Source organism: Cuculus canorus, chromosome 27 (assembly GCF_017976375.1).
Source record: "Cuculus canorus isolate bCucCan1 chromosome 27, bCucCan1.pri, whole genome shotgun sequence".
In the NCBI taxonomy this organism is placed as follows: Eukaryota; Metazoa; Chordata; class Aves; order Cuculiformes; family Cuculidae; genus Cuculus; species Cuculus canorus.
Genome location: NC_071427.1, coordinates 1274796 through 1295038, shown reverse-complemented (window position 1 = coordinate 1295038; position 20243 = coordinate 1274796). Strand labels below are relative to the sequence as shown.

Here is a 20243-nt window from a genome sequence, read left to right as displayed (position 1 = left end):
CCTGCCCATGGCAGGGGGGGTGGAACTGGGTGGACTTTGAGGTCCCTTCTAACCCAACCCATTGCAGGATTCTATGAGGTGTGATCTGTGATAACAACCCAGACCGTGCTGTGTCTGCCAGGCTGCGCCGCTGATGGGTGAAGGCAATTCTCCTGCCCAGTGTGTGTCTCCCCAGAAGGCTGCACCAAGGCGTGGGCTGTGGAAGGAGGGCAGATAGTCCTTTCACTGATGGTTACTTAAAGCTGTGGTGCCTCTTCTTCTGTCCCAGACTGTGGCTTAACAAGTGCTCTGGCCTTCAGCAAGATCGTGGGTGGCAGCACCGCGGCTCGAGGAGAATGGCCATGGCAAGTCAGTCTCTGGCTTCGGCGGAAGGAGCACAAATGCGGGGCCGTCCTCATCGCAGAGCGGTGGCTGCTCTCTGCAGCTCACTGCTTTGATATGTAAGTCTGAGCGGGGCTGGTGGAGCCAGCTGGCTCTTGGCAGCCCACCGTCCCCTCCCTCGCAATCCAGCTCGTGGCTGGGATGCTGTGCCCCGCTGGAAGCACACGCTCCCTGGCACCGATGTGTACCTGCAGGTAAAGGCAAAGAGGAGCGAGTGGAGCAAAGCCATGGGGTGTCCACAGTTTGATGGAGAGGGGTCCTGGCCACACAAGGCCATCCAGCGCATCCCAGCCCCAGGAGTGGAGGCGCGGCTCTCGCTGTGAGGCCGTGCCCCTAACAACCAGGTTTGCTGTCTTTCTGCAGTTACAGTGACCCCAAAATGTGGGTGGCCTTTCTAGGAACACCTTTCCTGAATGGCATTGACGGCAAAATGGAGAAAATATTCCGTATCTACAAGCACCCTTTTTACAACGTCTACAGCCTGGACTATGATGTGGCGCTGCTGGAGCTGACCGTGCCCGTCAAGTTCAGCAACACCATCAAACCCATCTGTCTCCCAGACAATTCCCACGTCTTCCATGAAGGAGCCAGATGCTTCATCACAGGCTGGGGTTCCACGAAGGAAGGAGGTATGGGCTGAGAGGGCTCCGTGATGGCCAAGATAATGCCACCCACCCCGCGAGCCCACGCATCTGCAATTCCCCCTTGACTGCCCCAAGCTGTCCCCGTGCCGCGTTGGGCCATGCTGGGGATGCCAACCTGGGCAAAGCCTGGTGTCACCACATGCTCCTCCGCAGCTGCCGAGCTCTGTGCTCCTCCAGCTGATTACCCCTCTGCTCCCCATCCCATAGCAGCTGCTCCAAGGACACACCCTGATATCATTTCTGTCCAATCAACCAAGCTGCCCGATAAACCAAAAGGACCTCCCTGTGCTTGCTCTGCTGAGAGGAACCAGGTCCAAGTCCCATTCCCAGGGCAGGGCTCTCCCGTTGGGAAGTTGCCACAGAGACGCTGCTCCTGCACACGCGGCTGCTTCTCGCGCCCCGAGCTGACCACGCTCCTTGTCTCCTCAGGGCTGATGTCAAAGCAGCTGCAAAAAGCAGCGGTGAACATGATCGGAGACCAGGCCTGCAAGAAGTTCTACCCCGTGCAGATCAGCAGCAGGATGGTGTGTGCCGGCTTCCCGCAGGGCACTGTCGACAGTTGTTCTGTGAGTGCCAGGGCAGCAAACGCTGGGGCTGGGACAGAGCAGGCTTGTGCCAAGTCAACAGGGTTTATTATCCCAGGAGGGCTGTGCTCAGCTCTGCCCATCCATCTCCTGTGGCCATTGCCATGGTCCGAGTCCATCCTGCGTGCACCTCGTTCTGCTCATCCCACCACCCTGGGACAGGTCAGGGAAGGGTGCAGAGAAGTCACACCAAGCAAGTGACCACAGGGATACCATGGAGCCCATTCCATGACCCTGTTGTGCCTCCGAACACACGTTCCAGACCCCAACCTCAGATCGTGCATGCAAGCACATTGCCAAGCGGTGCTCCAGCTTGGAAGTGGGCCCCTGGGGAGGTGGGGAACAGGACAGCAAATGCTTCTGTGTCCCAGAGAAAAAGAAGATCTCACATTTTGGGGGGTGTGAAGGGCTGGGCTGCCTCTTCGCCTTGATCCAGGACCCTTTTTCTCTGCAGGGTGATGCTGGTGGGCCCCTGGCGTGTAAAGAACCCTCAGGGAAGTGGTTTCTAGCAGGAATCACCAGCTGGGGCTATGGCTGTGCCAGGCCGTACTTCCCTGGTGTTTACACCAAAGTCACAGCTGTCCAGGGCTGGATTGCACAGAACCTCAAGCTTTGAAACTGCGTTTCACCACTCAGGGAAGGCGTCAGACGAGAGGAGTAATTGCCAGAGGATGCACTAACCCCTCTGCTGTCATACGTGTGTTTTGATGCTGCGAAGGCGTGAAGATGACCTGCAGGTACTGAGCAAATGCCAGTGTTGAGTGACTCTGCAGTTTTCACCAGGGCATTTGATAACGGCTTTGCATAGAAAGGCACAATTCTAGACATTTTCTATAAATAAATGAGGCCTGTCCCATCTTACGAGCTGGCCAAACATCCTGCGCATTAAAACGTGGCCTTTCTAGTTGGAGGGTGCCCGAAACATCTACCAGAGATCTGTGCAGTTTGGCTGCCCTCTGCCTATGAGCTGGCGTAGAATCATAGAATACTTCGGGTTGGAAGGGACCTTAAAGATCATCCAGATCCATCCCCCCTGCCATGGGCAGGGACATCCCACTGGCTCAGGCTGCCCAAGGCCCATCCAACCTGGCCTTGAACACCTCCAGGGATGGGGCAGCCACAGCTTCCCTGGGCAACCTGGGCCAGTGTCTCACCACTCTCATCATGAAGAAATTCCTCTTTATGTCCAGTCTAAACCTGCTCCTCTCCAGTTTATACCCATTGCCCCTTGTCCTATCACTCCAAGCCTCTGTAAGCATCCCAAAGCCAAGCCAAGACACAAGTGAACTCTGCCCCAAGCATAGAGTTGTGTCTTCAGATGCCACTTGATGGAGCTGTTACGTTGTGTGATGGCTTTTGGATAAGTTCTGCTACCATTTGCTTAGCACTAGGAAGCTCAGGGAGGATCCCTGGCTCCCCATTCCATCACAAGAGAAAGTCGGACTAAAACACTTGGACTGAAAACTGCACTGGCCCTTGTCTGTATTGGGGAATCTGGACAGGCTTCTCCCACCCTCGCAGCTCCTGTTGTGCAAGAGAAGAGGTGATTAAATTGACAGAGGTTAAGGCTCAGCCCCAGAGCTCACTGTTCAGGTTAAGTGAAGCGGGAAGAGTTCAAAGTGCTGAGATAGTGGCCCAAGGAATATAACTCAGGCCCTGCTGACCAGCGTGAGGCATACAGACATCTCTGTTCACAAGAAAAACTGCTCTAGAGCTCACGTGTCAAGTCTTGGGCAGCTCCTCGTAGATTCAACCACCAAAACTGAACAGCAGTTTGTGCCCCTTCCGAGGCTTTGGCACTTGAGTTCTGTATTTGGGTAAAGCAAGAGGTTTAGAATCATAGAATCCAGCCCAACCCCACCATGCCCACTGAACCATGTCCCAAAGTCCCACGTTTACACAGTTTTTGAACCCCTCCAGGGATGGGGACTCGCGCACTGCCCTGAGAACCTCTGCCAGGGCTTCACCACTCTTCCAGTAAAGAAACTTTTCATAACATCCAATCTAAACCTCCCCAGGCATAACTTGAGGCCATGAGTTTCTTCTATCCCAGCCCCACTGGCAGCGCAATCCACCCCTTTCCCTGCGAGGGCAAGGCGCTTCCAGGCATGGCTCAGCTCAAGAGAAGTTCAAGTCGGTGGCCGGAGCTCTTGGGGGATGCTCCCATCAATGAAAGGGGCTGCTGCACGGCCAGTACCACAAAATACACAGCCATAAAGAAAAGGGAAAAGGCACCTAAGCAAACACAACTGGAAAGCACTTTATTGTCAAGTAGTCGTTCCGCCTGGTCTGGATGGAAACTCCAGTTCAGTTTGAATTAGTCTAAATATCCAATTACCTCCCATTACCCTGCGTGAGAACACTTTGGTCCCTTCACAGATACCACCACATTGGGAGATTAAATCATCGACTGGTTTGGGTTGGAAGGGACCTCAAAGCCCATCCAGTCCCACCCCCTGCCATGGCAGGGACACCTCCCACTGGATCAGGGGCTCCAAGCCCCATCCAACCTGGCCTGGAACCCCTCCAGGGATGGGGCAGCCACCACTGCTCTGGGCAACCTGGGCCAGGGCCTCCCCACCTGTACAGCAAAACATTTCTGCCTAAGATCATCTCAATCTCCCCTCTTGCAGCTGAAAACCGTTCCCCCATGTCCTCTCCCTGCACTCCCTGATCCAGAGCCCCTTCCCAGCTTTCCTGGAGCCCCTTTCAGGCTCTGGAAGCTGCTCTAAGGTCTCCCCAGAGACTTCTCCAAGCTATCCTCTCTCCAAAATACGATGCCTAGAAAATAGGCTCCAAGATGGAACAGGGACCAGGGCCAGACCAGAAGATACAGAATATTGCAGCCACACAACACGTTTTATTCTCTAAAGAAATCAAGCCAGGTGATTCCCAACTCTTTTTGTCCCCAGCTGTGCTTGTACAGCTGTTTCCAACCCTAGTAAGAGCTGCCCAATGCACAGCTTGAGCCGAATCAAAGCCTATGAGCCCAAGAGTGAGCCCCACAATTACATGGGGAAAGAGAGGCATATGGAGCATCTCATGGCAGCTTTTCCACTCATGAAAAGAGACCATGTAACCACCTGATGGCTGGGTCCGTGCTTGCTTCCTGGGCAGGGGAACTGTGCTGCTGGGTTGCCCCCTTTGCCACAACAGGTTCCTTGCCACTCGCAGCCCTTTCGGCAGGGATTTATCAGCTGCCATGGCCAGGCTGGACCGCTGGGAAGGGCATGAGGCAAACCAAGCAGCTCGTGGTGGCTCTCAAGGCTGGAAGACTCACTCGTTCCAGGGGCCGGTGCTAATAAAAGCCAATGGATGCAAAAGATTCAGCGAGGGTTTATTGCTCTGCCACGGCAGGGGCTGGAGGGGCCGCAGGATTTCACCCCCAGCCACCTGGGCTGGCCACTGTCCCTTCCCCACACGGTCCCTCGTGGTCCAGGAGCTTCACATGTTGGCTCTCTCCCGCTGCAGACGAGAGTTGTAGGCTCGGGAAACCGTGTTCCAGGAGTCCATGTACCGGTCCATGCACATGGCGATGCATTTCTGCGGGACAGGGAGTGCTCAGCGCCTGCGGGGGCGGCCCCGGCCCCCTCCGCTTCCCCACACTTGCCCTCACCTGCTCAGCGTTGTCCAGGGATCCGCCGGGCTTCCCGATGCACTTCCGAAAGCATTTGTCCGTCATGCGCTGCGGGAGAGGCGGTAGCGGGACAGTCAGCGGGGCCAGAGCCGACCCTGTGCGGGGAGGGAGCCCGGGCAGCACCGGGACTGGGGGACAGAGCGGGGACCGAGTGGGATGGGGGGACAGAGAGAGGACAGGGAGGGACAGAGAAGGGATGGCCGGAAAGAGAAGGGAAGGGGGGGACAGAGAGCTGCAAGGGGGGGACAGAGAGGGGAAGGGGGGGGACAGAGAGGGGAAGGGGGGGGACAGAGAGGGGAAGGGGGGGGACAGAGAGGGGAAGGGGGGGACAGAGAAGGGAAGGGGGGAACAGAGAAGGGAAGGGGGGAACAGAGAAGGGAAGGGGAGAACAGAGAAGGGAAGGGGGGGACAGAGAGGGGAAGGGGGGAGACAGAGAGGGGAAGGGGGAACAGAGAGGGGAAGGGGGGGACGGGCAGAGAGGTGACACGTCAGGACTGGGGACAGAGCGGGATGAGGGGGACAGAGAGGGGGGACACGGCGGTGCCGGTTCTGCCCGCGGCGCCTCCTGACCTGCAGCAGCTCCTGCGCGTTGGCCACGGCGATCTGCACCTTCACCTGCTCCATGATGAGCCCCGGGTCCAGCTTCCCCCCCGCCCCGCCGCCCCCGGAGCCGAAGTCGGAGCCGAAATCGGAGCCGAAGCCGCTCTCCATGCCTCAAAGTCACGGCGGGCGGCGGCGCCCACGCTGCCGCGGAAATGGTGGCCCGGGGGACTACGGCTCCCAGGGTGCACTGCGGGAGACAACACAGCTCCCGGCATGCACCGCGCGACGCCGCCACGGCTACCGGCGTGCAGAGACGGGACTACAGCTCCCAGCATGCACTAGGGCAGGACTACGGCTCCCAGCTTGCATTGGGGCGAAACCTCACTCCCAGCATGCACTGGGGGAGGGACTACAGCTCCATGCTGCCCCATCCCTGGCGGGGTTCCAGGCCAGGTTGGATGAGGCTTGGAGCCCCTGATCCAGTGGGAGATGTCCCTGCCCAGGGCAGGGGGTGGGGCTGGGTGGGCTTTGAGGTCCCTTCCAACCCAAACCATTCGATGGTTCTATGAATCCAATCAGAATCTCCACAGGAGAAACTCATCCCCATTACCCCTTTTCCACGTGACTCCATGTAAAAACAGAGTCTCCATCCTCTTTATGCAGTGGTATGTGGTGATAAATTCTCCCTTCTCATTCTAAACCTCAGCCCCAGGCACCCACCCCCTCCTTGCCGCCAGCTGATGGGGGTGCACGAGGTGGGGTTTGCACTGCTCCGGGCACCCAGTGCAACTCCAGCGCACACGAGCAGTCCTGGTTGCAGCTCTGCTCTCAGGCACGGTCCCTCAGCTCACAGAGATACGCCGCCTTTCTGCACATCTGGGAAAAAAAAAAAGCTCCATAGCTTTGTTGTCTCCCATTTGCTTCAACGGATGCTCACAGTATCTTGGGTTCTTATGGAGTAGTTCACCTTGAGAGCGCTCTCCCGTGCAGGATAACCAGGGGTGACACCCAGCCAGCACGGGTTCACAAAAGGCAAGTCCTGCTTGACCAACTTGACCTCCTTCTACGACCAGGTGACCCACCTGGTGGACAAAGGAAAGGCTATTGGTGTTTTCTGCCTGGACATCAGTAAAGCTTTTGACACTGCTGCCCACAGCACTCTCCTAGAGAAGAAGCTGGTGGCCCACGGCTGGGACAGGCGTGCCCTCCGCTGGATGGCTGAGCTCAGCGAGTGAATGGGGTTGGACCAGGGAGGTTTACATCGGATGTTAGGGGCTGCAGAGGACAGCGGGGTGGAAGGGGACGTCTGTCCACTTCAGCTGCTCGGCTCTCCCCTCTGCTGTTGTTGGGAGCAGTGTTGTTCGCTGGAGAGGACAGCGCTGTCATAGAATCGTAAGGTTGGAAAACACCTACGAATTCATCAACTTCAACCATACCTGTCCACTACTAAATCATATCCCCGAGCACCTCATCTACCTGCCTTAAAACCCCTCCAGGGATGGGGACTCCACCTCCTCAGGAGCCTCTGCCAGTGCCTGAGAAACCTTTCAGTGAAGAAATATTTCTTGACAGCCAATCTAAACTTCCCTTGACACAACTTGAGGCCGTTTCCTCTCATCCTGTCTCTTGTCACTTGGGAGAAGAGACCGGCACCCTCCTCTCTCCAAACTTCTTTCAGGTAGTTGTAGAGAGCAATAAGGTCTCCCCTCAGCCTCCTTTTCTCCAGGCTAAACAACCCCAAATCCCTTATCTGCCCCCCGTAAGACTTGTTCTCCAGCCCCTTAAGTGTCCGATCTCCCCTGGTTCCCGGTCCACAGCTTGTCTGATTTCTCTTTGGAACGTAGATGGCTCTTTGTCCCCCCTCTACACAAGGTCCCCGGGATGAAACATGGCCAACAGAGGCCCTTGTGGCCTCTGGGTTGGTCAAACTAAAAAAGGAAACTAATAAAATGCAAAACATTTATTCGAGTGTGTTGTACAAAAAGTTTCCAGTCATAAAATGTATATTACAAATCATTGAAAAAGACAAGACATTTGGCATGCATATTCTAAAAAGAAAAAAGAAAAACAAACCACTTCGAAATGGTAAAGTCTAGATCATTATGTAGTTTTCTTAAGTTCCACATGAAGGTTTTAATCATTTTTGTAATTCAATTTGAAATCTTTTTCACAATTCCTTATTTTAAAAACTTGAACCTTCCAGAAGCAGCAGCAGCTGAGCAAGGGGTCGGTGAAACTAAGCAGTGACCCCGAGCCAGAGCTGCCAAAATATTGATTGTTAAAACAACAACGAAAAAATCACCATTCAAGTCACAAAGCATCACTGTTATGTCAAGAGTTCAACTGAGAAGGTACTGGTATGCCCAAATGGAAAGCATTTTGGCTTAAACTTGCTTAAAAGAGCTTATTGCTTGTAAATTTTAGGCTAATGATGATCTGGGTAGCTGGAATACACATTAACATCTACCTTACCAACACTGAATTGTCACTTCATTAAAAGCTAACTAGAAAAATCGGACATTCAATAAAACACGTTATTTTCCTGAACTCCAAGTCAATTCACTGCTTGTGCTATCCTGAATGGAGTCTTTCGATATCAAGCACCCTTTTCACTCTCTAGACCTTAGCATTTCAAGAAAGGCATTACATTTACAAATAATAATTGCATGTAAATATGGTTTTGTATAAAAAAAAAAACCACTTTGAAGTTATTTTAAACTAGTTTAAAGCTAAGCATATTGAAGGTCAAATAAAAATTCTGTTTCCCAGGCCATTTTAAGTGAGAAAAGAAACTCTCCGATACAATTTGTCTTGGAATTCAGCTAAAACAATGTTTTGAAAAAATGCAATCGTTATCTCACCTTCCACTCACTGGCTTACAACAAGGCTTTGTTTCCTGCTCGCACAGGGTTTGGACCCAACAGTGGCAATGAAATCCAGTATCGCCTCCGGATACGCCTTTGTTAAGACTTTCAGAAGAAGATACAGACCGAAGACAGAATGGTTTAAGATTGAGGAAGGGAGAGAGAGAACGGTTTAAGAATGAGGGAGAGAAGTGGCTACGAGAGATACAGAACACACAGCATGCGTGTTGTCACGCAGCATCAAAGTCTGTCTGGTGCACACAAACAGATTCTCACACATTCCAGGGTGCAGAGAGGGTTTTCACAAGCCTCTCCTAACCAACCCCTGTTCAGGTTGCAGTGAAAGGGCCTTTAAGAGGGGATGAGCATTAAGGAGAAGAAAAAAGGGTGTACAAACCCGGTGAGATCCCTGAACTGAAGATGAGGTGTCTCGTTGGTCAAGGATAAACCTGCACAGTAAGAGATTTCATTCACAGTACGGTCTGCTTCACGCTGCAGTGCAACTCACGACCGACATGAGCTGCAGATGCGCTCGTCTGGCTTTTACATCCCAGCTCACGGGAAGCAGATGTTTGGTTTCTTCCTGAGACTTTTGGTTCCTGCTACAAACACAAACCGTGGCTGCCAGCTCCCATCTAACGGCAACCTGGGGCTGCAGACGAGATGCAGGGCACCAGTGCCAAGGGCTGGTTTTGCCAGGGCAAGAGCACGGAGCCAGCCGGAGCGGACGCACTGTGGGACAACAGCCGCTCCACTGCCTGGATTAAGTTGTTGTCACACAACAGGTAAAGGAGCGAATGCATAAGCGAGGGAGACAGAAGCAGCACGAGCTGCCCAAGTGCTCACTGGCCATCCCGTACTCTGCAGGCTGCCACGTCACCATGGCTCTGCAGAAGGACCAACGTGCTCCAACATGGGCATTCTCAAAGGGTATGGACTGAGGAGCGGGTAGCACGTGTTTATCATATTGTATATGATGTTCTGTTATGATCTATGCAATGACGAGACTGGCTATTACCTATTAATATGAATTAATTAACTATTCTGCTGTGCTTACGCTTTTATTCCTTCTCCCTCTTTACCAGTGAGAATCATTTAGGAATCATTTTAACTTTTTCACTGAGCATAAAGTTCTTCGCTTATTTTTCTGAAATAAGAACATCCATATGGGTAGTTACACTCAAGTAACTACTCTGATAAATGCTATACTGGTTAATTGCCCTAATCAGAGAAGCCTTAAAATATTTTTTAATCCTGACAAGTCAAATCTATTTCTCCTTCAAGCTTTGCACCTGATACAAGACACAGGAGGACAAATCCTGACTGTCCTCCAGCTTCTTCAAGAGCGATGCACATACAGGCTCAAAGAAGAGAAGAGGACAAGGAGAATTGGTTTTTATTTAACTAAAAGCTTTAATTACCCTGAAAATGAACAGAACTCAAACCGAACAACCCCAGTCCTTGAAAGATGGAAATAAACCCATTGCTTTTTGGTTTGGTAAAGCCAAAAACCCTCCCAGCATGGAGCAACAGCTCTAAAGGGATCGTGCCGTTACACAGAAGCTCAGCATCAAGAGCAAGAGGAAAGGATGACATCTGGAGAAGATGCACACACAAAAAAGTATGTGGAATACAGTAGTTTTTCTGTGTCTTGTAATTTACCACTAGGAATTCTTGCGTTTTCAGTAGCCATTTAGAAAGCCCTGCAGTGCATAATCACCCACAGTCAGTCTGCTGGCATTCAGCTCTTCCCGCAGTATCGGTCACTGCTGTCTGAACACCTCTAAGTACCTACACATGGTACTGAAGAACAAACTGAACTGTTTCCAGCGCTAAAGGAGACAGTTCTGACTTGAGGGACAAATCCTGCAGACGATTACCAAAGAGCACAGCGCTCATCACAGCAGATCTGTGAGCACCAGGCCTTAAAGCTACGAGAAGACACATTATCCATACAGTAGCTACTAAGAAAACTATGGCTCAGATAGCAAAAGTTTTTTCTTTGTTCAAGCTGCCTTTCCTAGCCTGTCCTTTACAAAGAAAAAAAATCATCACAGAAAAAATGCAAAGGACATACATGGCATTAGGGTTTCAGATCAATCGTAAACTCACAGGACAACCTTAAAGAAGAATTAAAGAGCGATCTGAGAACTGGCCGATGTCAAAAAAATAAATACAGAGCTTCAGGAAAAAAAGCAAAACACCCTCAAAGATGACGTGTGTGGTAGGAGCTGTGGGTCAGAAAGGGAAATGCTGCCCAGTGGTTGGAAGGTGCTGTTGCAAAAGTACTTTTATACTGATTGCATTCATTTGCATAACAGTAAATTTAGAAAAGGTAATTGCTAACAGTTATGTCTGAGAAACATAATTTCACTAGATACATTTTACAGAGATAGACATGATTTACTACATATTTAACCTTCTACTCAAGCAGAGTGGGAAAATCACAGCCAAGTACATCGATCAGGTTCTCCCGTCAGCCCAAACAGCCAAATCTGCATCCTGTTTTTTAATAGATCTTCTGAAAATGGACTAAAACATAATTCTGATTTTCTATTAGTTTCACTTCAGTAATTCCGTCATTCCACTCAAAGAGAGAAAAGTAGCATCTTTGATTTATTTTTAAATGGCAAAACGAAGCCATAAGCTTAAACGCCCCTTTGTTCCCACCCTGCTTGCGTTACAAAAGCCATCAGTCAGAGCCACTACGCTGCCCTCCTAGGTTACATCTGTCAGTCACGACACTGCTCAGAGAACATAATGTCCAAAAGCCACCGAAAAGAGCCACACCTTGTCACCTGTTGGACGACTTGGAACTATTTGATGATGAGATCAGAGTTCAAGAGTGCAGATAAAAAACAGGATTCTACGCTGGCATCATATGGTATCCAAATTCTGTATCCAAACTAATAACTGGTGGAGGAAGCACTTGCCTGTACAGCAGCCAATACATCCTTTGGAGCAGTCAGGTACCTCCCCCAGTGCTTCAAGATGCACTGCTCTACAAACTCCAACCCTACGGGAGGCAGGGATCTCCTCCCAAGTGCAGCAGAAGAAACCCTAAGCCAAAGGGACGCTGTCAGACACAAAAGGCATCAGACAAATGCAAATCACCTGCTGCTCGTACAGAGCATTTTTTATACAAAGCATTATTTTCCCCTCACTGTTAGATTTTACCTTGAGCAGCTGAACAACACAAAGCAAAGCCTGTCCTGCCCCACAGCCGTTCCTTTTAACTCTTTTTAAAAGTCATTAAACTATTTCTGTCCTATTTTGCAAATGCGGCTCCTTAAGATATCTGATAGCGTCCCTTTGAACAGAAGTGTGAACGACCTGCATGTAGCACTGATTTTAAAAGTCAACATTTACACAGGATAACATTTAAAATCCCCAATATTTATCATTGCTGGAATTAAAAATATTCTTAACATCTAAAACCGTAATCATTGTGTTCAATGCTGAGTGTCAAAAGCATTCAATCATGATGCTTAACATCATAAACACTGTTCATCACAATTTGTACCCACAATTTAACACGGTCTCACTTTGTACAACGTTACAATCCCCTGAAAATCAGGCAGTTGAATGCTGGGTGTGACAGTGCTGTACCTTAAGAGGGTGCGTATTCCGTAAGCAGAACCCACCCTCCTCCACCATCTGCAGTCAGGATGCGCAGCGGAGGTGCTGACAGACTCAGTTTTTACCACTAAGCTGTCAAACCCTGAAGCAGGACAAGATGCCACCGTTCTGGGCCAAGAACGTCTTTCTTCTGCCTCCTCTGCTGTGGAGCAGCATTTGGAACGAAGTGGGCTCTGCTCTCCCTAAGTAGCTCTCTACTCTCCTGTCTCTCAGCACTGCTGAGGACCCAGACATCACCATTTCTTAAAGTACAGCATGGAGGAAACACCCCTGGCATCTCCTCTTTCTTCATCTTAATTTTTTGTGTTATCCTGTTTTTTTACACAATTACTGATTTACCAAACACTCAAGAGTCTCATCCCATTTTAGCTAAACATTTTCTTTCTGCTGCAGGGTTGTATGTAAGACTTTAAACTCTATAGGGGGAAAACTGTTGTATTCCAATATAGTGTTTCAAAAGAGAGGGAAAAATAAAGCAATCTATTAAAAATCCTGGCAGTTTTGTTCAGTAAAGGTTTTTTTTTTTTGATTTTTTTATATAAAAATGTACCAAGGAGTAAACTTCAAAGAAATCAGATGATGCATATAAAAATAGTTTTCAGTGGCTCTGGAGGGAAAAAAATAGCAAAAATAAAAGGAAATAAATGAAGAAAAATAGCAAATAATGGTTTCTTTTTTTTCTTTCTTCACATCACTGAGCATCCTCTAGAGGTCGTTCTGGGATCGCCCTGAAATAAGACAGACACAGCTGAACTCGGTTCTTACCAGCTTCTCACACTGTAAGCCTGGTTCCCATCACAGTGGTTCAAAGTGGGTTCTTTTGTCATTTAGGGAGATTTAGGGAAAACCACGGCTATCGAGAGAGCCCAGCACAGGTCCCAGCTGTGGCCAGGACAAAGGCACCACTGCTCTGGCTGTGGTGAGTGGTTACTTGGTTACTCTCCCTACTTTCCACACTGACAGAGAGGACAAATCAAACGCGTGGTGTCACTGCTTTAGAGACGGAATTTCCCTGCTTTATTGCAAATCATGTTTCCATTTGAGAGAGATCTGGGCTGCACGGCTGCTTCTTTGGGTAAAATAAGGTTTCTGCTTCAGGTGCTTTATAGAATCAGAACCTCTTGGTTGGAAAAGAGCTTTGAGATCGAGTCCAACCGTCCCTAAACCAGATCCCTGCATGCCTCATCTGCCCGTCTTTTAAACATCTCCAGGGATAGGGACTCCACCACCTCCCTGGTGGAGTCTCTGCCAGTGCCCGAGAACCCTTTCTGTGAAGTAATTTTGCCTGATGTCCTATCTGAACCTCCCCTGGCATAACTTGAGGCCACTCCTTCTCATCCAATTGCTGTCACTTGGGAGAAGAGCTCAGCACCCACCTCGCCACAACCTCCTTTCAAGCAGCTGCAGAGCGCGATGAGGTCTCCCCTCAGCCTCTGTTTCTCCAGCCTAAACAACCCCAGCTCCCTCAGCTCCCTCTCATAACCCCTGTGCTCCAGCCCCGTTCCCTTCTCTGGACATGCTCCAGGCTCTCAGTGTCCTTCTTGTAGTGACGGGCCCAAATCTGAACCCAGGATTCCAGGTGCAGCCTCACCAGTGCCCAGTCCAGGGGCACAATCGCTTTCGTGCTCCTGCTGGCCACCCTGTTCCCGATCCAGGCCCAGGTGCCACAGGCCTTCTCACATTCAGCTGCTGTCAACCAACAACTCTCTATATACACTATATATACTACAACTGCGCTGCTCAGTCTCCTAAAGACAAAAAAACTTTCAGATCTCAACTTCAGCCCTGCACAGCACGAGTTCTGTGTGAGAAGAGCTCCTGATGGCCGCTGCTCAGAACAGAGCGCTTGAGCTTGGAATAAATAATTCCAAGGGGGAATAATTTCTGATACCCCTGTACAAAGTGTCTTTGTCCTTTTCACTCAGCTGACTGCTGGACGGTTATTCCACAGTACTTAACTAAGGGTTATGAGAACATACAGGTGGCATTATTAAGAAAACCAGGTTGATTTCAGATGTAGCAAGTGGATACTATCAGAAAACCATAAAATAGTTAGGGCTGGAAGGGACCTTAAAGATCATCTAGTTCCAACCCCCCTGCCATGGGCAGGGACACCTCCCACTGGATCCCCATCCAATCTGGCCTTGAACACTTCCAGGGATGGGGCAACCACAGCTTCCCTGGGCAACCTGGGCCCGTGTCTCACCACTCTCATGGGGAAGAAATCCTTCCTAATGTCCAGTCTAAATCTGCCCCTCTCCAGTTTGTACCCCTTTCCCCTCGTTCTATCCCCACAAGCCTTTATAAATAGCCCCTCTCCAGCTTTCCTGTAGCCCCTTCAGGTACTGGAAGGTCACTATAAGATCTCCTCAGAGCGTTCTCCAGGCTGAATAAGCCCAATTCTCTCAGTCTGTCCTCACAGGGAAGATGCTCCAGCCCTCCAATCATTTTTGTAGCCTCCTCTGGACCCATTCCAACAGCCCCATCTCCTTCTTACATTAAGGATTCCAGAACTGGACACAGTACTCCAGATGCGGTCTCACAAGAGAGGAACAGAGGGTCAGAATCCCCTCCGTTCCTGCTGGCCACGCTGCTTTGGATGCAGCCCAGGACATGGTTGGTTTCTGGGCTGTGAGCACACGTTGCCGGCTCATGTTGAGCTTCTCATCCCCAGCATCCCAAGTCCTTCTCTGCAGGGCTGCTCTCAATCACACCATCCCCCATTATGTACTGAAAATGGGGATTGCCCCGACCCAGGTGTAGGACCTTACACTTGGCCCTGTTGAACCTCATGAGGTTCTCCCAGCCCCACTTCTCCAGCCTGTCGAGGTCCCTCTGGATGACATCCCGTCCTTCCGGTGTGGCAACTACACCACTCAGCTTGGGGTCATCCACAAACTTGCTGAGGGTGCACTCAATCTCACTGTCAATATCACTGATAAAGATATTGAACAGCACTGGTCCCAGTACAGACCCCTGAGGGACACCACTCGTCATGGATCGAAATAAAACAATAAGCTAAAGCTTGCAGCAACCACAGCAGCCCCCGCCCAGCTCCTGGTTTTCAGGGGTTCTATTTCCCTATGGTCACCTTCTGCTTACAGCAAGAACACCACCAACTATAGTTTATAGACAAACAAATACTGGAATGGGAGTAACACTAAAATTCCTAAAACTAATCCTATCAACTCTAAAACCAATCTGTGCTGTTGCAAGCTACATATGATCTGCCATGTACTTCCACAGGTGCCCAGTACCCTGACCTGAGTGCAGCCGCTGCTTGAGCTGATTCCTGATTCATCCCCGATTCATTCCTCATTCAAACAGCCATTCCTGCAAGAATCGCTGCCATGAAACTTTCTCTGAGCACTGTAGGAACGCTGCGGGGTTGCAAGCCATTCTGAGATTATCCTCTGCAAGCATCCATCAGAAAAATGGACCAGGAAGCTCAGAGCTCGCAAACGCTGAAGTTTCCCCCCTGAATCTCGTGCCTCATTAGTGCAACCAACGAGGCACAAGTTAAATGTGGGGCTGTGTCTTATTACCTGTTGGTTGAAAAGGTCATCTTCTCCAAAATCGGCTTCATCTTCTTCGTCTTCGTTCTCTCGCATCACTACTGATTTAGTGACGCTTCTCACTGCGACTTCCTACACAAAATGACAGATAAGGAGATTGCCAGTAGTTTATATCTCTATCTTAAGTTTTTTCTGCACTAAATATTACAACCCTACTAAATTTTGGAGGGCTTAAAGCAACTTGCCCGAGATTTAATACTACCTATGCAAGCAAACTCTGGTAATATCCCGCAAACCACAACAACACTCTCATTTCTATGCACGAAAAGGCATGGAAATGTAATTTCCAATAAGTTCCAGGAATTTTTGATCATTACCTAGGGATGTGAAAGGAAGCAGCTATGCTACAGGTGGCTATTAATCAATTTTATACGAGCCCACAGCAGACCTAGCCAGGAGCTGTCTGGGGCACCGCAATGGGAGAAAGTGAAGTTTTACTGTACGATTACGCAGCATTAAGAATATTCCTAATTTCTACTAAATATTCGGTATCAATTCCCCATATCAATTATCAGGATGGTCTTCCAAACCAGGCACTAAAAGGAATTATTCTTTTATTACTGAATTATTTGAAATGCTTCTTAGTAGTAAGAAATTCTTCTGTACACTCGCATCCTTGAAATCATGGGTGCAAATTTCGACTTGTTGAAAACATTGCCCTAAACACACACTTCCAAGCAGGGATGCTAAAGGCAACCACAGTGGGAACAGACATGGATCTCAAGTTGATTCAGATAGGAGTTTAACCACTTCTATTGGAACAGAGAGCCAGTTGGCTTGCTATTGCTACAAAAAACTCTGCCTCCTACCTCATCCTGTGGTGGTTCCAGCACAAAGTGCTCCACAGAACTGTCAGCAAAGAGGGCAGCATGAAAACTGACACAACTGTGTTCTGTTTCTCTTTCCTATTTCTATCAGCTCGCTGGGACAGTGGCACACTTATGGATAACAGCCAAAGCACAATCCTGCGTCGCAGCAGGCCTCTGCAGGATGGGCATCTGCTGTGGGCAATGTAGGACAATGCAGAGAACACAGGAACCTGGGCCAAATGAAAACCTCTGATAGATTTCTAGCACCGAAAGGATGGCTGTCTGCCTACAGTAACGTCTACATTGCACCCCAGAATATTGCAGGTGTGATACAGTGCAGCTTTGAATTGCCAGCAATACTTATTTTGTTTCTTCTGAAAATGTGTACTTCTAAAATGCAAAATATTGAACAAATTCTCTACTAGCAGAGTGGTTTTCTAAAACGGGAAAAAAAGTCCATGGATGTAAGCAGCATGATGGTCACGCTATTCCAAAGTTTCCCCAAAATCTCAGCGATACATGCAGATATTCAATCACTCCAGCGTTATGAACTGTCTTACTTGAGAAGGGGGATCTTAAACTGAAGGTTTTGCCATCACCGTGCATCCCACCCCCAAAATACAGAGTTTGGGAGATAACCCCAGCCCCCAGCTTTGTTCGGCAAATGCAGCCTACCTCTCCTTCGGAGTTTACGAGGTATGTGCGGATATTTGCTCCAGTGCCCCAGCTGCCTTGATTCTTCCATACGAGAACAGAAGGTGGGCTGTGAGATACGCCTGCATCTGCACCCCAAATCTAGTGAGAAAGACATTCTGTAATTAGCTGTTTATGCACATTTTTTTAATATAAATATACAGAACCCCCTAATTCTCCTGCTTCTCTCTACATACCACTTTCGTTTCTGAATTCCAATGTCAGTTTTACCCTGCTTTTACCTACACCATTACTTGTGTAAGTAATGCAAAGAGTATATTTAGTAAGATATTATAGTAAGGTATTATATGCCCAACATAAGAAGGATATGGAACTGTTGGGATGGGTCCAGATGATCTGAGGGCTGAAGCACCTCTCATACGAGGACAGGCTGACAAGATTGGGGTTGTTGAGTCTGGTGAAGAGAAGGCTCCAGGGAGACCTTAGAGCAGCTTCTAGTACTGAAAGGGGCTCCAGGAAAGCTGGGGAGGGGCTTTTTGCAAGGGTCTGGAGCGATAGGATGAAGGGGAATGGCTTTAAATTGGAGAGGGGCAGATTGAGACTAGGTATCCAGAGGAAATTCTTCACAATGAAGGTGGGGAGGCCCTGGCCCAGGCTGCCCAGAGAAGTGGTGGCTGCCCCATCCCTGGAGCTGTTCAAGGCCAGGTTGGATGGGGCTTGGAGCAATCTCATCCAGTGGGAGGTGTCTTTGCCCATGGCAGGGGAGTGGAACTGGATGGGTTTTAAGGTTCCTTCCAACTTAAACCATTCTACGAGTCTGATTATTCTCAGTCTACAGCAAAAAGTAACACTAGCCATAAAAAATGAAAAAAAAAAGAGAGAAAAAATTATCCAATATTTCAGTCATCAATTCTTTTCTGAATATACAAATTTCTGCTACAAATTTCTCTCAACAACTGGGCTGTAAGGAGCCAGGACATAAAATACAGCTTGTAAGGTATCGACTTAATCTTTTATGTGTGTCTCACCAATTGATACTTCAGTAGAAATAGCTGGAGCTGACTAAAAGAAAAGCATTTTTTTCTTCTGAAAGAACATCTGCTGCAGACTGAAAATAACACAGGAAATTAGAGGAAAGCAGTTGTTCCACTACAGCTGAGAATGTCCAGTCTCAAAGTGAACCAAAGCCTGCTAGACTGAAGGGGATTTGGACTCGATGATCTTAGTGGGTCCCTTTCAACTCAGGTTATCCTACGGTTCTATGATTGAATGCTCCGGAATGTTCCTATTTCATTCAGAGGTTGATCAGGATCAGAGTTCCAAACCTGGGCAATGGTAGTTGAAAACAAACAGCCCTTGACCTGTCCCCAAAACACCTTTTCCTTCCATTTTCTCTGTGCCTGAAAAGGTTTCAGATACTGAAGTGCTAAAGTAGAAATTTAATTCCTGTTCTGAATTTTTATAACTGAAACCCTCCTCCTGGTAAAGCGAGATCCATGAACCCAGAAATTACACACGGAACTAGGCTGTACAAACGACAGATTTACAACCGCCCAACATCGACAGAAGAACACGTTGTTGGCATAATGCAAATATAACTTACCGTTACAGTCTGCCCAGCTCTGAGGACATACTTCGGAGTAAACTTGTAAGCAATTTCTTCTCCATCTCCAATTTGTCTTTTCAGTCTCCAGTTACCCAAGGACTGATCCTGATGGAGAGAGTCAGGTTATTTAGGGTGAGCAAACCAGAGCAAACAGGCATCAGAGCTTTCTCTAGGTCTCTTTGTTGTTAAAATAATCCAAATATAAATTTTATTGACATGGTTGTTAGGCACCTGCATTCCAACTTGAAAGTATTCTACACCCACTAACGGTCGAAGTGTAAATCCCGTAAGGATTCAGCAAACTTTGAGCAGATACAGGTCTCACGCAGAACAGTTCTGCTGGCACCAGCAAGGCCATGGACACAAGCAAGGTACCAGCACACGTGCAGATGTCCGGGACACAAGCTATGTTCTCTTCCTCTGCGGCAAACATTACATCCATGCTGGCATACTGCTCTGCTTTCAACTGCGCCTCTTAATTACTGCAGGATGCTGCTCCTGCTCTCCAAGTGACTTCACCTAATTGTGCTACAAAAAGGCGTTGTAACCTCAATTCAGCTCCTCCTCCTGGTGCTCCAGCAGTTCTGCTGAAACTCACCTTCTCCGAGTTGTTCTTCAGTTGAACGTATTTGCCCTCCAAGTCTATCTCTTCTATGCTGATACTTCCTGTAGCCGAAGCTTGCTGGGACATTTGGAAGCTGCTACTACTGCTGCTGCCACTAATGCTTCCGGTGCCAATTCCACTTGTTCCACTGCCGGAAAGCTCCTCTGTTTCAAGACGTTTTCTCTTGCTCCGGGAAGAGCGAACAAGGGAAGTGCTGCTACTGCTGCTGCTGGAGGTAGCCCGAGAGACTGTGACACGGGAGGAGGGACTCGGAGAGAGCTTCAACCTTAACACAAGGAAGCAAGCGTTTTAATGAACTCATCAGGGAACTATACACAATGCAGTAACGTTACAGGACTCTCTGTAACCACTGTCAGACACCCCACGGCTGAAAGCAGCCTCACTGTGTGTCAGAACTGCATGTGAGAGAAGTGGAGGGCTATCCCGGGAAATGTCCTGGTAGTAGGATGATGAGACATGGAAAGCGGCGCTAAGAGAGCACCATAGATCACTTAACCCTCCCCTCCAGTGTATTTGCTACTGAACAGACCACTCTTGGGCCACATTTAAAAACAGGAAAACACAGGAGTGTAAGAGCTTAAATAAAAAGAGGTGTTGACTGTCCAGCACAGAACGATGTATCCCCTGTACTCTGAGACCATTACGAAAACCAAAATAACATAAACGTGGTGTTCAGGTGAGA

General features: G+C 49.1%; 3 protein-coding genes across 5 annotated transcripts in view; 1 reads left to right on the top strand and 2 right to left on the bottom strand.

Moving 5' to 3' along the window:
- The first annotated feature begins 75 nt into the window (after nt 1-75).
- LOC128849286 (transmembrane protease serine 9-like) lies at nt 76-4268 on the top strand. Of its 2 annotated transcripts, none has more exons than XM_054050529.1 (4): nt 76-440; nt 780-1010; nt 1455-1591; nt 2064-4268. In XM_054050529.1, exons 2-4 carry the CDS (start codon nt 812-814, stop codon nt 2223-2225), a joined length of 498 nt encoding a protein of 165 aa, XP_053906504.1. In that variant the 5' UTR covers nt 76-440; nt 780-811; the 3' UTR covers nt 2226-4268. The 2 variants fall into 2 exon arrangements, with proteins under 2 accessions (XP_053906504.1, XP_053906503.1); XM_054050528.1 differs by having other exon boundaries at nt 79-440; nt 745-1010; nt 2064-2640.
- A 197-nt stretch (nt 4269-4465) lies between these two features.
- TIMM13 (translocase of inner mitochondrial membrane 13) lies at nt 4466-6034 on the bottom strand. Its single transcript, XM_054050530.1, has 3 exons — nt 5817-6034; nt 5226-5294; nt 4466-5152 (listed from the first exon to the last, which is right to left on the bottom strand). The coding sequence occupies exons 1-3, from the start codon at nt 5955-5957 to the stop codon at nt 5054-5056; spliced, it is 309 nt and encodes a 102-aa protein (XP_053906505.1). The 5' UTR covers nt 5958-6034; the 3' UTR covers nt 4466-5053.
- A 501-nt stretch (nt 6035-6535) lies between these two features.
- Nucleotides 6536-20243, bottom strand: part of LMNB2 (lamin B2) — a 40955-nt gene continuing 27247 nt past the window's right edge. Inside the window, exons 8-12 of one of the 2 annotated variants that reach the window (XM_054050358.1) lie at nt 19535-19826; nt 18934-19041; nt 17352-17471; nt 15838-15939; nt 6536-6665 (exon numbers count right to left, since the gene is read on the bottom strand). In XM_054050358.1, coding sequence (XP_053906333.1) covers nt 6618-6665; nt 15838-15939; nt 17352-17471; nt 18934-19041; nt 19535-19826 — 670 coding nt within the window. In that variant the 3' untranslated portion in view covers nt 6536-6617. Of the gene's footprint in view, nt 6666-7734; nt 13021-15837; nt 15940-17351; nt 17472-18933; nt 19042-19534; nt 19827-20243 lie in introns of those variants that run through there. The other variant, XM_009567010.2, reaches the window with a different exon arrangement.